Here is a 16,590-nt window from a genome sequence, read left to right as displayed (position 1 = left end):
GAATGTCTAATAATAAACGGGCTCTGCTACTACGGTCTATGGATCGAACTGACAGACCTACAGTAGACCTACTTCCCAATTCGGAGGGTGACATGATTACTGCTACTACCAATAAGAGCCCATTTAAATGTACTTATCTGGGATGTATATAACATTTACAGTGGCCAGTCGTTAATACCATTCCTCCTAAATTAAATCACAGTGTTGAACATAAAAATACAGGCTTAAAGACAGTAGGGTATTTCATCTCTTTTAATGTAACAAAGAAAAACAATCTCCCAATAAATACAACACAGACAGTGACTGCTGAACATGAGAGGTAGAGAGACTTTGAGAAGACAGCAGAAAAGCAAGACTTTAAGTTTGTGCGTTCTGAAAAAACGGCAACTAAAATGAAAAAAAAATAATAATAATAATTATAAGGTCTTTTGTAGGTGTTGTGTAGCATTTAATCTGTTTTATGGTTGTATCTGGTGCTTTACCTAAATCTGTACTTTCTCCATAAAACAGAAAAAATGTTTGGCAGAGGAGTGACACAAAGGTCTCATACTCAAGTTCCGCTGTGGATTTCTTTACTGCATCATCAATATTGCTACGATCACTAATATCGCCACATAAGGCCCTGCTGTTGCAGCCAGAGCGTGACCAGTAGTAGTTCTGCTGCAGTACAGAGGTGAGCATGTTACCCTGCACTACAAACCTGTCTGGTCTCTACAGACCACCCAGCAGAGTTGCCCTGACAGCCCCACCCCCCCAGGGTCCCTCGGGGCCATTTACGCCTCCGTTTCCGTGATCGAGGTCGGCGGCTTCAGACTGGGAAGCCCATCCACCACACAGGCTCTGGGCTCCTGGTCCTGAACAGGCCCTAACTACAGCAGCAGCAGCAGCAGCTGGTGTGGAGATGAGACGGCCTCGGCTTCAGGAACTGCACACAACGTGCCGATATGAATACAAGCAACTGCGTAATTAACGGTGTTAAAAGTTTGGCAAGATGAAATGCTCTTTCCAGAAAGGTTAACATTCTTTTCCTTTTTCCCTTTCCACCATTCCTAACTGAGGTCTTATAGCTGATAGTCTCTGATCAACAGTGATGCAGAAATCCCTTTTTTGTCACTGACTGAAAGGTGGCGGTTTCTGGGAAGGACCATCGTCACTCATGAGTTTCCGACAGAAAGTAAAAGGTGTGTACCACATCTGAAGACGACAGTAACGCATCAAAGTACTTTCGATGGAGTGCAATAATTCAAGAGTGTTTTTGTGAGAGAAGGCTAAAGTGTAAGAATCAGGCTCTGTGTGTCTGTGTGTGTGTGTGCATGCATGCATGGGCACCCAAACACACACCCACAAAGACAGTTGGCATCGGAGGAGTGCGACTAAGAGCACAGAAATGTTACAAAAAGACCAAAGTGTTGTAGGAGCCACCAGAAGTACCAGAAGGTTTTGTGCGTTATTTTGTTTTTTAAAAGAGGTCTTTCACGAATGTCTGTATAGCGTCGGACAAGCCTTCGGCGAAATTCGATGTTAACACAAGGCCCCCGTCTCACGCTGTCGAGTGTAGAGACCCCAAGGGCCCCGCCCCCACATGCCTCTGAGCGCTTCTGAGTGGTTCTCAGCTAACATTAGGCCTCTGAAAGAGATCAAGGTTAATAACGTTCCAGTTTTTAATAGCAATGATTATATTTGACCTAAGCAACAATATTAAGAAAAGGCAGAGATCTGTTTCCTTTCCTCTCCTGCCTTCCTCGGAAAGCTGCATGAAAGAAGGCTTGATGAAAGATTAAACTGGTTAAAAGAAAAGGCAAAGTGTTCTTCCCTCTCTGTGAGTGTATGCTGATATGACTTCCCTCTCTACCTCCCCTGACAAGCAGACGTCTCTCCATTCCCCCTCCACCCCTCTCTATCTCTCTCTCTCTGTCCCTGGAGCTGAGGAAGTTTGTTCAGACTTGTAACCCAGAAAAATAAGATGTATTTATTTAGACTCTGGAGCCCAGCTAACGAAACTGGGCTTTTAAAGTTAAAGAAACTGGGCTTTTAAAAAGGTTAAACTTCTGATGAGTTTGTCTTCCCCACTCTCATCCCCCTTCCCTCTCTCCTCTCGTCTCCCCTCCCCCTTCTCTTCTGTTCACATGTACGCCCCCCCCCCCCCCCACTCCTCCTCTTCCTCCTGTTTAGCTGTGGGACTTCAGCTTGCTCCACGGGTTGGTGCCGCGCACATCGATGGGCGGCTCGCTGGAGTAGATGTGGTTGCAGAGGTCCTCCAGTGGGGGCTCGGGGTCAGTGGTGGCGAACTGAGCTGCATCCTCAATCTCCTTACGCACCTCCACGTCAATCTCCTGCAGAGCAACACACACACACACACAGACACAGACACACAGACACACACACACACACACACACACACACACACACACACACACACACACACACACACAGACACACAGACACACAGACAGACACACACACAGACAGACACACACACAGCGTAACAATGTTACTCGCGATTACAATACAGGGTTACAATGTTAGTACAGAAGTGTACTATATGTGTGTGTGAGATGGTGTGTGTGCGTGAGAGAGAGAGACAGAGCGTGTGTTTTACCTTGAGCTCCTCCACACTGGCCATGTTGTTCTGAAGCATGCGATCCTTCAGCAGGGAGATAGGGTCACTCTTACTACGCACCTCCTGGATTTCCTCTCGTGTCCGGTAGCTGAGCACACACACACACACACACACACACACACAAAATAACTTCAATATTTTCTCTCAGTATTACTATGCATCAACCACTGCATCTGTTCAAATCTAATCTTACTCATGTCGATAAAAATCAGGAGATCAACAAAAAAAAAAACAGCCAAAATATTGATTTCTACATTCTACATTTCAAAATAATTCTCATCCATCTCCCTCTAATATGGGATAAGCATAAAGAAACCTGATCTATCAAGCTGTGTTGTGATCATGATGAAATCTGATCTATCGATCTGTGACATGACCATGATGAAATCTGATCTATTGATCTGTGATATGCTGAAATCTGCCTATCGCCACCTCTGCTACGTAATCACCATGGACACTCACCTGACTCCAGGGTCACTCATACTGTGTCCATGGTAACGGTATGTCTGCAGTTCCATCAGCATAGGACCCTGGTTTTCAAATTACAAAACAATTTCAATGCACTTAAACACACAAGGTGAAAACATGTACTGTTTCTCAAAAAAAAAAAAAATATATATATATATATATATATATTACACTATTATATACACTATTTGTCTATTTAACTATGCACAAAATGCATAAATAGCATTCAAACACAGTGTGTTGAAAAACACAACACAAAAATCAAAAACTCATAAAAACCTAGACATAGAATCTGACATAGATACTATTAATATGTAAACAAATAATGTGTACGTACACATTGAAGACATAGATATACTATTAATACATAAACACATAATGTGCTCAAGACACATACAAGACAAACACAGACACACACACGCATAATCGCACAAACCTTTCCAGAGCGGCAATAATCAGCTGCGAACTTGGTAGCCTCCCTCACACACAGGACATCCATCCCATCCACCTATATGCGTACACACACAGGGTAACAATGTTACTACATGATTACACTACAGGGTTACAATGTTACTACGCGATTACACTACAGGGTCACAATTTTACTACACAAGTGTACTATATGTGTGTGTGAGATGGTGTGTGTGTGAGAGAGAGACCATCGTCACTCATGAGTTTCCGACAGAAACTGTGTGTGTGTGTGTGTGTGTGTGTATGTATGTATGTATGTATGGTATCTATCTATCTATCTATCTATCTATCTATATATATATATGTGTGTGTGTGTGTGTGTGTGTGTGTGTGTGTGTGTGTGTGTGTGTGTGTGTACCCGTATGCCTGGGATGAAGTCTCCTCTCTTGTAGTAGTCGGTGCTGGCAGCGGCGCGCTCCACTGCAGTGCCCATGCCGTACTTGTTGTTCTCGCAGATGAAGATGCAGGGCAGCTTCCACAGGGCCGCCATGTTGTACGTCTCAAAGATCTGCCCCTGGAGCGGTCAGCAGATAGAGTGTGTTAGGATACAGTGTTAACATTTGTGAGTACACCTCTATATAAACAGTCTATTATAAACACCTCATATAAACGCCTCAGTTTATCAGTCTACAACCATTCATCTATCAGAACTAGAAGCTAGCAAAGGAAGCTCTGTAAGGCTAGTAAAGAGAGCTAGCATAGGAGGCTCTGAAAGACTTCATGTGTATGATATGACATGTATTTAATCAAAGCATATCTTTAATGAGAAAACTGGCTGGCAAATTTGACCTTGACCTAAGTATTCAAAGGTCACCTTCAACCTGAAACCCTCACCTGATTTGCAGCTCCGTCACCATAGAGACTGACGCAAACTTCGTTCTTGTCCAGGTATTTACAGGCCAAGGCAACACCTGCACCTAGAGGGACCTGTACCACACACACAAAACACACAGAGGAGAGAGAGAGAGAGAGAGACGCAAACACAGGCCTAGATTAAAACACACAGTAACAGATTGATAACCCTAGCTTTGATAGCAATAAAATGTATGGTTAAAATGGATAATAATTTAACTTCAAGACTACTTTTAGTTAGCCATGTAACCCATCTTGGTTTTAAACAAAGACACTATCCCCTCCCCCAATGGAATGCTAATGTGCTGGTTTAAGGCCTATCACTTACACAAGACAAAGGATGCTTCCTTGATATAATGTATCCATGTATCATGAAATGTAAATGTATTCATGTCTGGTATCATTTTGATAGTCTCATTACAAGGATTGTAATGATGTGATTGTGAGAATGTTTGGAACATTCTATAAGTGATATTTCTGATATATAAGATATCTCTCCTCATGCTATTCTGACAAGAATTCATAGGTGTGAAGTGGGTGTGAGTAGGTGTGTCTGATACCAACTGTAGAACCAATCAAGTGGGCTTGTTCTTGGCGCTATTTTGTTCTTTGTTTAAACCATTTAAAAGTAACTAAACTGCAATGTTTGTCAGATCAGATTTTCTAGACTTGGACTAAGGATGTAGCGGAAGAGAGGAGTTGGCTACAGGCCAACCTAGGCCTTTCAGGCCTGGGCTAGGCCTACATATAGACCTTTTTTTGTACCCTCTCTGCTTGTAATAGAATAAACTTGATTCCTGAGTTTTTCCTGAAGTTCGCCAGTCTAAGATTAATATTAAGTAATTAGTCACCTACAATTACTTTCAGCTTAGAGCCTAAACCTGCCACCCACAGTTCTTATGTATTCCTTTTTATACATATATTTATAAAAAGGTGAAATATCTGGTGATATTTTCTTTATTCTCATAACGGGTATTTTTTTAGCAAGCAAACAGAACCGCGGAGAGCTGAGCTGGATGAGGTCACATGACTCACCTGAGCTCCCACGATTCCATTTCCCCCGTAGAAGTGCTTAGTGTACATGTGCATGGACCCGCCCTTTCCTTTTTGGATTCCTCCCCGACGACCTGTACACACACACACACAAACACTCAACTACTGCATAAGTACACACACAGTCACCATAAGTACACACACACACACACACACACACACACACACACACACACACACACACACACACACACACACACACACACACACACACACACACACACACACACTACTGCTGCTTAAGAATACACGTACACACACACACTACATCCTTTTCCTTAGCACTTCTTACCTAACATCCTGGACTACTACATCAGTACACACATACACACCCCCCCCAAACATACACACACACTCTCAGCGATTTCTCTACAGTGTCCCGGAATCCAGCCCCCCCACCCCCCCCCCCATTCCCAGCATTTCTCACCAGTCAGCTCGGCCAGGATTTCTCTGACGGTGCCGCCACGTGTCATTGTGTATCCGTGGGCACGGTAGGCAGTGATGAGGTGGTCCGACAGTGTGATGCCCCCTTCAATGCCAACTGCACAGGCCTCCTACACACCATATTACACAAGTCAGTGCATGAACATAGGTATACGAGCATGCATATACATGGTGGAACGTGGAAATGCATCCATAAGTATGTGTTATGTGTGTGTGTGTGTTCATACAGAGATCAACCCCCGTGAAAGGTCTATGTGTGCATATGGGTGGTGTGTGTGTGTGTGTGTGTATGTGTGTGTGTGTGTGTGTGTGTGTGTGTATACGTGCCTGTCCATCATAGAGATGGCAGAAGCCGCGGATGATCTTCTGCTTGTAGAGCTGGTCAGCCTTGAGCTCCATGCGCCGCATCGTCTGCATGGTCCTGTAGTACTGCAGACCCTCCTCCCTCGTCAGCACTGCCACCGTGGGCGGGCCTTCCTCCAGCTTATGCAGGTCACACTTCTACAAATAACAACAACAACAATCAGCACAGAGCAGGGCTGTACGTTAACTCTTTTTGTTCATAGCACAGGCGCTACAGAGGTTGATAGTTTTGTAGCACAATCCACAAAAACTCTAGCATCTGTATGTAAGTTATAAACACGTCATGTGTAGGCTTATCTCTAGAAAGCATTTTAAATAAGGTGTCACTGGTGCTAAGCTGGTAAAGCATCCATAACACAGACTGATTTTTGTAGCATGTACTACATATACAGTATGTAGCACTGTAAAAGCGTGAGTCTCACACAGGTCACACGTCCGACAGACTGACGAACAGGTGTCACTCACCTTGATGTCGAAGGATGCCTGCGGGGTGAAGTCTGCGTAGCCCCTAGAGGAGAGCACCACCCGAGCGCCCTGCAAAAGAACACCAACAGACATCAGTTCACCTTCCTACACACTAATACACACACACACACACACACACCAGTTTACCTCCCAATGCACTCGTACACACACGTACACACACACACACACACACACACACACACACACACACATCAGTTCACCTCCCAATACACTCGTACACAAACTCGCATACACACATACATCAGTTCTCCTTCCTATATAATCGCATACACGCACACACACACACCACTCAAACACCTCTCTAACACCCCCTACGCCCACAGCACAGCACACAGGGCCCGCTCAGCTCAGTAGATTGTGGGAATGTTCTTTGGCAAACTACACATAATCAAAAGCTTAATCACAATTCCATAACCATTATACTAATTATAACTTATCTACTGATTATTATACATTAATTAGCAATTGTTAGCATATCACTGTGTTACTCTCCATTTTCATTGCCGTTTGTGTTCTGAAGAGCAAGGCAGATGCAACAGCGACAAACCTAAGTCCTCTCTGTGGTAGCATTAGGACAATCTAAAAACCAAAGTCCTCTGTATGGTAGCATTGGCAAATCTAAAAAATGGGATGTATTTGCATGCATATGTGGGTGAGGCCATTTCCTGTCCGTTCTTTCTGAACCAGCAGGCAGGCAGTCTCTGCCTCCTACCCACCACTTCCACCCTAACCAATCCCAGAACTCAACCAGACCAGTGACATTACATGGAGCAGGAGATCATTGGGGACTCACTCAGGGACTTCCCTTTCTTATAATCAGCACATTCACCATCTCATCCCTGGGAAAAAGTTTACACTCCACGACTATCACATCCCTACCAACGTCCGTACATTGTCTGCCAGGAAAAACTAGACAGCCTTGGTCCTTCCGGGTTTTTTTTTTTATTATGCCCCCAGAGTGTAACACTGTAGCTGTCTAGCAGCTCTAGCTGTTGTTTTTTCCATGCCAACAGTACTTGGTGACCTCAAGAAATCTATGTGAGATCTATGTGAAATATTGCCAGAGTTTTCCTCAAACATCTGCTGCTGGTGCACAATTACAGGTAGTTAACACTAGCTACTGGCTAACACATGCTGCTGGACCAGCTGCAAGAATAGCACCACTCTGGGATAGTGTGTCGAGGGACTACCAGGGTTCATTGGCATAGTGCCCAAAGTTTAAGGTTGGTGCGTGTCAAAGTTTAAGGTTGGTTCATGTGTGAGCCGTTATGCAGAGTTTGAGATGAGTTTGTGTGAGAGCTGGTTAGCACAGCAGGCAAGACAGAAGAGAGTGCAGGTACTCACAGCAAGCTGTGGTCCTAGAGTCTCTTCGGTGCTGCCACCAGGACTGGTGCCTGGGTTCTGGTGTGGCTGCAGGTCGGCAGAGTCAGAGTGTGCAGGTATGGGGGCAGGGGGCGCTGCTGAGTCAGAGTGTGCAGGTATGGGGGCAGAGGGCGCTGCTGACTCAGAGTACTCAGGTGTGGGGATAGGGGGCGCTGCTGAGTCAGAGTACTCAGGTGTGGGGATAGGGGGCGCTGCTGAGTGAGAGTGTGCAGGTATGGGGGCAGAGGGCACTGTAGAGGGCGGGAGGAGAGAGTGTGAGGGGGAGGGCACTTCCTGTGAAAGTTTGGGGAAGGTTAGGTCTGCGGATGTTTCGAGTTGGGATGGGGTTGGGTTTAAGGCGAGGTTAGGATTTCTGGCTTCGGGCACTTGTTCATTGTGACTCATACCTAAACTCAATTCTGTTTGTGTGCATTTGGTAGAGTCTGCTTGAGGTAAAATTAGCTCCAAGTCTGCTTCTGTTGTTTTACTGAGATGGCGGTCCACTTCTTCCTCTGTTAGTGTGGGCATTGTTACAGTCGAGTTTTCCTCTACAGATGTCTGAAGTGAGGCTAGATCCAACCCTACTTCAGGTGAAGCCTGTTCTTTTATAATATCATGTACATTTGTTTGTAGATCTGTTCGCTTAGTTAGACTAAGCTCAGGTTCCGTGCATGACTGAATGAGGGATTGGTCATACTCTAGCTGGTCTGGTGATACCAGATCAGGCTTGGAGGCTGTTTGTAGTGTCTTTGAACGTTCAGCGGCAAATTCTACAGGAACTGGGAAAGGACCTGAGCAGACAGCAGGAGGGGCTGGTGAGGTTTGGGCACCTGCAGAAGGTTCCTGGGTGATAGACTCTGAGGAAAGGGGGCCAAGAGGGACACCCTCGGTTTCAAAGCTGGGTTCAGCAGAGGGTGCATCATTTAGCCTGACTTCATCAGCCCCACGGAGAATGGGTATGTAACCAGGGGAGGAGGGCAAGGAATGCTCTCGAGGGCAAGGCTGGAGTCGGTCACCTCCCCGGAGGGAGTCAGGATGCAAAGAGGTAAGGCGAGCATCGGCAGGTGTGGAGGAGTGTGTGTGGGAATGTGTGTTGTGTTCAGGGTGTGACTGGACTTTGCACTGGACGGGCTCTGGTGGGGGGGAAGTGATGTCAGCAAGTTCGCCCTGATTGGCCAGCAGCTGTAGGATGGCTCTCCGAGTGGAGTACTAGACGAAGGGGAAAAGATTGAAAAGTGATATATCACTGAAAGTTCAGGAAGTAACTCCAACATGGTATCCAAACGACAGAACCGTACAGTCCCGACTGACTCAATGAAGGAGGAAAAAGAACCTCAAACCCGTGGGCTTGAACCACCACTAACGAGACTCCAGGTGGCACTGTACTAACTAGGGGTGTGCACACAGACAACTTGAAATATCTGAACGGCCGACAGTGTTAACCAACGTTTTATAAGTACGCCAACTCTGATTTTATGGGTGCATCATCAAGAGCTATATCTATAGCATCATACCGCACCGTACAGCACAATACTGCACCGTACACCAAACTGCACCCTACATCACCATACTGTACTGTACTGTACCGTACCATACCATGCAGCACCTTACCGCACCCTCCCTCACCGTATTGCACCATACTGCACCATACCGTACCATGCGCCACCATACTGCACCATACCGTACCACGCGCCACCATACTACACCTTACCGCAACATACCGTATCATGCCTTCAATGAACTGAATACAGTAACGTCTACACAGGGGCGTTTTTTCCCATAACTGAACCAGACCGTGACTTTAAAACCAAGACATGTACAAAACTGTGGTGTCCCAACATTTTCCTTTGAGCTGCAAGCCATTAGCAAATTAGCAATATGCCATGTTAAGCATAGCTCAAGGCGAATGGAATCTGTCAAAACTGTACGGTCTAATGAAAATACTTTTTGCTTGATTTCCTTTTTTTTTTTGTTGCTTTTGCTGTAGTGAGCTTTTAGCAAAATTTGACGGCCACAAAGTGGTGTGAACCGTATTGTGACTTCTATATAAAATTACATCCCTGGTAGTTACCTAAGAAAATATAAAAGTAGAGCCAGAGAAGGAGAGCAAAGGCCAGATGATGAAGGACAAGGGGTGGTGACGGTAAAGTTAAAAAAATAAATAAAAAAAATCAATAAAAAATGGGTGTAGATGAGACCATGAAAATTGTGTGAATAAGAAAACAATGCGTGAAAGAGCAGAAGTACAGGTTTAAGATAAAGAAATGTTACACTTTGCTGTGATGCATGAGAGCTTCAGTCACTTAACCTCCTCAAAGCGAGATTAGCCTTAGCAGCTTAGCCTTAGCAGTACACCCCAAACAGCACTAGAGTGCCTCAGCTGATGGCCAAGCTAGCTGACTAGCTAAGTAGCTCCTTACCTCTGAGGCCACCTCGGCTCCCTTTTAGTAGGCAGCCAAAAAAGACAGAGGGAAAGAAAGGAGATGTGAGAGATGGGAAACCGTTCAATACGCGTACAATGGTTAGCAATTAGCAAGCCTGCCAACCTAGATTAAAAATATATTTAAAAAAAAATCACAGTAGTTCCCAATTTTCATTGCAATATCACAAGGAATAGTACAATGTCGTATAACACCAGTGATTAATTTAGGCTAAAATCGAGTATGGGAGATCAATTTGACCTTAAATTAGCTTGACAAGGTTTAATGACCATAGCTACCACAGCATTCTTTATTATTTCAGTTGTAATTAAAGTCACAGCTTATCGGTAAAACTAAGTCAATTATGTATTAAGTATTTCGAAATAAAACACAGTATAGCCTCATTAAATAGTGCCGCAACAAATTGCAGTCAAACTGACTAGTATTAGAATGAATATGGCAATATTGTGTGATATACAGTAGGTTTTTTTGGGGGGCCACAAATCACATTTTCTGATAGTGGTTATTGAAATCAGCTGTGTCAGCATTCAGGCTAAATAAAATGAGCACCTTTAAGTATTTTTATGACATGATCAATTGAATTTTCTGCACTGTGTGGATTAATGGCCTAAAAAAATGGGAATGTATCCAGAAAACAAACAAGTTTATCTTTTCACCGTATAGTTACACAATAAACTAGCCTCTCGCTGTGCATTTTGAAGCTTGTTTGTAAAAAAAGATTAAATTCACAAATGCAGAGACAAACTCCATGCTATGAGCAGGATAGTTCAGGTGTGCCATGAACACAGTGTCTACACAATGTCCTGCCCTCTTCTCTTTGTTGACACCAGGCAGGCAGCGCTCACACAACACTAATGCCGGTTACTGCCCATTACTGTTACCAAACTGTTGTTTTCTGTAAACCACACAGACAAGAAGCAACAGCTGAGCTCAATGTCACATATTAATAACAAAAACTGGTTCTAAAACAGCATGTTCCCACAGAACAGCTAAGTGGGTATCTGAACTGACCTAATTGCATGTGCTACTACAACTAAGTTCTGAACCATCAGATGCACAGCCATTACATTACATGACCAGAACTTGTTAATTTGCAACCTGTCTTAATGCAAGAATATCTGGACTTAGGGAATTTAGTGCTTATGAAGAACTTCAGCCGATTTCTGTGTACATGGGACTGTGACATTTTTTTAACGTTGGCGTCATTTTGATACGAAACCTTCAAATACATACCCATTTTTTTGCAAAATATTTTTATACGGTTAGATGAGCTCTGAGAAAAACCTTTACCTTTGATGTTACATGGCCTGCACCACGGACAGACTTGCAAGCTAATATTCATCAACATGCTTTACAGTAAGATGAAAAATAAGAAGTCTAATAGATCAAGGATACTTTTAAGTTAGGCCCTAGATCTAGACCACAACATAATTCGTTATACTATACTACAGACCATTAGATATAAGCTACAGACACTGTAGGCAATAACGTTACAGTTCAAGCTAGGTCACGCTAGCCTAGAATGGTGTGCTACTGGACGTTGTGAAATTAGCTCACCACTTAAGCATATTAAGTACATTCGTTTTAATTCAGATTAAAACGTCGACATTGGGCAGTGTCAAACATCTATGATTAAGTTAGCTAACGTTAATCGTTCAACAGTCTATGAGCCGTAGCCTGAAGTTAGCTGCTATGCTAGTCTAAGCTCAGGCTAAGATGCCTTTCCTGTGACACTTCACAGGACGACCATGAAAGTGATACAGGACGTTAGCATGACCATAGATACAGGGTATCTCCCAGGCCAAAGCATATATAACAACAACAGCCCAGTTTATACCAATTCTATTCGAATTCAACACCAAAGCAATACCCACAGCATGCCAACAGGCTACCTATTTTAGTAAAACGTTAAGATCCTTGAAAAGTAGCGCTAGCCAAAGCATTAGCTAACTAGCTTGCTAGCTGACAAGGTCAGTGGCTGTTGATATGTTTAGCTCTTCTACAAATTGTCAAAACATTCATTTTACACATAGGGTTAAAGTGGAGGCTACTGTTGCATCTGACAAAAATAACCATAAACACAAGGAAAACGTACATTCTTGCTGGCGGTTCCCCGCAAAACGTTGGATATGATGGACAGCATCTTCTGCATACTACAGTTCCCTTACTAGCTGCCTCCAGATGGGACGGTCGCACCGTTCCCAAAAAAGTGACGTCAGAGTTTATGTGACTGCTGTTTTTACGTCATCTGGTGGCGCCACCAATTTTTTATTTTTTTATTTTTTTATTTTTTTTATTTATAACAAAAAACATGCCACTTTTAGTCCATGGGCCAGAGCAGAAGTTGGTATCACTAAAGGTGGCAATATCTAGCAATGATTTTCATAATCCTCTATGTTAGTCCGGTGGACAGCCCATAGAGCCCCATTGTGGACCCGGAAATGTTGAGTACACCAAAGTTTTATAATGGAAGGCATGCAGAAACTGCCGGATGCTAATTTGCATATGTTGGGCAATTTGTGTAATTGAGCTAATTAGCATACATTAGCATAATCACCTATATTAATCATATTATATAAGAGCTGCTTGGCCAAAATGGAAAATGTTAGTATGTTTTTAGGGGTTACTGGAGATGCTGAGTCCATATCAGATATTTTCAAGATTCAAAATCACTATTTAAACATGGTTTGGTCACGTTTTTACTCTCATTAAGCTGATTTTACTGAGTTTTTTGGTCCAATTTAGACAGTTTTTGGAGGATAGGGCTGTAGCGATATACAGTAGGGCTGTAACGAGACACCAACCTAACAATTCAATTCGTATCGCGATTTTTGACCCACGGTTTGATACGAACCTCGATTTTTCTTTTTTTTTGAGGGGGGGGGGGGACTAGACATTTCAATAGCCTACCTTAGAACACTAGAGGATTACAATGTAATATATCTGTATTATTTTATATCCTGAATACTGAATGTCTGATATTTATGACAGCACACTTTATGCAGATTAGCCTATAGCTTAGGCCTACTATTTCTATTACAACTCTACCACATTCAGCTGTCTAGTTGAAGCCTGGAAATATTGTAAACAAAGTAGCATAGTTGGCTAGCTTATCATAGTCTACTTAATAGTGTAATGATTGATGAGACAGCGTTGTCTAATCAAAAGCTTTATTAGAGGTCGGGAGCAGGGACATAGGCACAAAACATAGCACACGCTAGGGAAGTCAAGAACACTCGCACCTAACACACATAGGGTTGGACGCAGCCACACCATACAGGCACACACAATAACAACCCCAAAGTTCTCCCAGAATCCCCAGCGCGAAACATCGTGGGAATCTCAAGCACAGTCCAGCATGCTGACGTTACACAGCTCCCCCAACAAGCCATTGCCGTCCTCGGCGCGGGCATTCCCACATTCAGTCCAGCAAAGTCTCTGACACTGCCACACAGCAGGTGGGGTGCACACACCGCAAGAGCCCTACTCACCCCGGGGAACCACAACCACCAGTGGCCCAATGCGGGCGTGCTGGCAGTGACCTGGCCGTCGCCGCTCGTCCCCAGCTCCCTTCAGCGAACGCCCTCAGGTTGCACTTTCGCAGTGTGCACCACCACAACGTTCCTCCAACACCTGGCGGGGCCTAGCCTCCACTGCCACAGACTCCCCGGCACTGAGCACTGTAACTGGCACCGCACCTCCAACGCTCTGTCGTCTCGCCAGTCGGGGCAGCAGACTCCAGCTCCATCGCAGCCGGCCCACGCTGCGCAATCAGGCTACAGCTAACGTCGCAGAGCTGTCCTCTGCTCCCGGCCGCTCCACTCCACCACAGTCGCGCCAAGGCCTAGACCTTCTCTCTGGCTCGTGCCATCGGATTTCACACAACAAACTTTTTTTTTCCCTTATTTTTTTAAAGAGCGCCGGCGAACAGGCCAACTCGAACAGGCGCCCGCACAGCATGGTGCCTCCCACACGCACCCAAAGGCTTAGAGTTCAGTTTTTCAGAGGGCCCTTCCACCGAAGCTGCCCAACTGTCGTGCCTCAAACGGCTCCGCCAACCGTCCGTCCTCAAGGCACCACCTCCTTGCCGCTCCGCAGCCAGGGCCACTGCCAGCTCCAGCCTAAAGCCGCCCTGCGGGGGCAGGGGCTCCAGGTCTTCTCGTGGTGAAGTCAGCGTCCAGGCCGGCGTCACCACCTCATCTTCCAAGGCCGCTTCCTCAGGCTGCTCTCCCGCTCGCGTGAAGTCCTTCTCCGCCGTGGCCACTGCATCGAGACCCTCTTCAGGCAAGCACTCCTCCCGTAGCCAGGCCCAGGCGACGGCTGGTCTCCTACCGTGACTTCTACTGAAGACCTCTGTAAGCTTTTTAGTACCCCTTACAAGGGCTCTCTTCGGATCCTCTTGCTTAGGCCTTCACCTAGCGATGAGCATGGACGGATTATGAACTTTCGGGCCCCTGGGCCCAGATGTATTAAGGGCCCCCCACTAATTTTCACATATGTGGAAGGGGGGTTTGGGGGTCCTCCCTCAGAAATGTTTTAATTTTTTTGATGTGATTTCCTGTATTCTGGTGCATTTTGGGGATGGCCAATACTAAATTCAATCAGATTCATAGCCTACATCCTGATGTGTTGATATTGAGGCAATGGTTTCAAAGGCTTGGGCTTAAGGGGCCCTGGGCCTGGTAGGCCCATGCAGTAATCCATCCCTGGCAGTGAGGTCTCCCACTCCAGCACTGAAGACACTGTCTCCTACAGAACGGAACTTGCCCCTCCATGGAAAACGTGCCCATCTACAGGTGCTGCTTTGGAAAGCAGCAGACTGTCCTGATCCACCGGCTGTGGATATCACTGCGTTTGGATGGAGTAAGAAGACAGGTATGAAGAAAGGAGAGGAACTCGACCACCCTCGATTCAAGTCCTGTTGCTCTTCCTGATTTGTTAGATGTTATCAGCTGTAACTGCAAAGCTGGGTTAAAACTGTGTATACATGTATCTGGAAAGTGCAGCTGTGTAGCTGCAGGCCTGGCCTGTACTAATTATTGTTGCTGCAAAGGCAGTGATGTTACATGTTGCAATATATTTACACAGCAAAAAGAGCAGAAGGACAGGGATGAAGAGTCTGGAGAAGATGACGACAGGACAACAGATGAGGACAGTGAGGAGTAGTAGAGGCTAGTTCTTCCCTTTGTTACTCAATTGTTAGTTACAGCAGAGGGCCAGTGAATAGCTTTTTCCAAAATGATTGTGGAATTTAAAAATAACTTGAGGATCCAAATTATTCCTGAACACTTTTATCCTCCAAAAATCTGTCTAAATCGCCCCCAAAAACTCAGAAACTGAGAGTAAGAATGTGACCAAACCATGTTTAAATAGTGATTTTGAATCTTGAAAATGTCAGATATGGACTCAGCATCTCCAGGAACCCCTAAGAACATACTAACATTGTCCATTTTGGCCAAGCAGCTCCTATAATATGATCAATATAGGTGATTATGCTAATTAGCTGAATTACACAAATTGCCCAACATATGCAAATTAGCATCCGGCAGTTTCTGCATGCTGGGGACCCATACTATATATTTCCATCATAAAACTTTGGTGTACTCAACATTTCCGGGTTCACCTTTCTGTCAACTGGACTATGTCTGAGAGATATGTTTTGGTATGATAACCTTTTCTAAGTGGTAGCTTAGTTGTATTTTTACTGGCTTTTATACCAAAGTCCCTCCACTCGGCGGTCATTTGACAACGCTTGCTCGTCGGGCATCCATTTCGGCAGAAATTGCGCGTGCGCAAGGCTTCACGACACCAATCTTGCTCCAGCGGCGAGATCACAACAGATGATTGGCACGATGTCTTCACAACACACTATGATTGGCTCAATGTATTCACATCACACCACATGATTGGCTCAATGTATTCACATGTCGACGTTTTGCCGAGGAAGGGGTGGGATATGTGTAGACAACGGCTATATTGACGTGACAAACTAGCCCCATGCATTTCTATGGAGTATTTTTTGAGTGCTGT

General features: G+C 44.8%; 1 protein-coding gene across 2 annotated transcripts; it reads right to left on the bottom strand.

Annotated features, from left to right (window-relative positions):
• Positions 1-237: 237 nt before the first annotated feature.
• On the bottom strand, positions 238-12,761 carry pdha1a (pyruvate dehydrogenase E1 subunit alpha 1a). 2 transcript variants are annotated; one of them, XM_076273935.1, is made up of 12 exons: positions 12,656-12,761; positions 10,540-10,560; positions 6,737-6,805; positions 6,236-6,409; positions 5,892-6,018; positions 5,447-5,538; positions 4,394-4,486; positions 3,918-4,073; positions 3,525-3,596; positions 3,083-3,150; positions 2,600-2,708; positions 238-2,333 (listed from the first exon to the last, which is right to left on the bottom strand). In XM_076273935.1, the coding sequence occupies exons 1-12, from the start codon at positions 12,710-12,712 to the stop codon at positions 2,169-2,171; spliced, it is 1,203 nt and encodes a 400-aa protein (XP_076130050.1). In that variant the 5' UTR covers positions 12,713-12,761; the 3' UTR covers positions 238-2,168. The 2 variants fall into 2 exon arrangements, with proteins under 2 accessions (XP_076130050.1, XP_076130051.1); XM_076273936.1 differs by lacking the exon at positions 10,540-10,560.
• Positions 12,762-16,590: the final 3,829 nt, after the last annotated feature.

This window comes from Alosa pseudoharengus, unplaced genomic scaffold, assembly GCF_046254945.1.
Source record: "Alosa pseudoharengus isolate Yale_2024_CS ecotype anadromous, Long Island Sound unplaced genomic scaffold, YU_APseudo_1.1 YU_APseudo_1.1_scf_8, whole genome shotgun sequence".
Taxonomy (NCBI): domain Eukaryota; kingdom Metazoa; phylum Chordata; class Actinopteri; order Clupeiformes; family Clupeidae; genus Alosa; species Alosa pseudoharengus.
Note: the sequence above shows the minus strand (reverse complement) of the source record. Positions and strands in the feature narration are given on the sequence as shown.

Bases quoted from the DNA above. Each gene is read 5' to 3' on its own strand.
- pdha1a (XM_076273935.1), bottom strand. From the start codon at position 12,712: ATGCAGAAGATGCTGTCCATCATATCCAACGTTTTGCGGGGAACCGCC. The intron at 3,151-3,524 runs GTTTGTGCGATT...TTTGAAAACCAG, and splicing joins ATTATTGCCGCTCTGGAAAG to GGTCCTATGCTGATGGAACT. The intron at 2,709-3,082 runs GTGAGTGTCCAT...GTGTGTGCTCAG, and splicing joins ATGAGTGACCCTGGAGTCAG to CTACCGGACACGAGAGGAAA.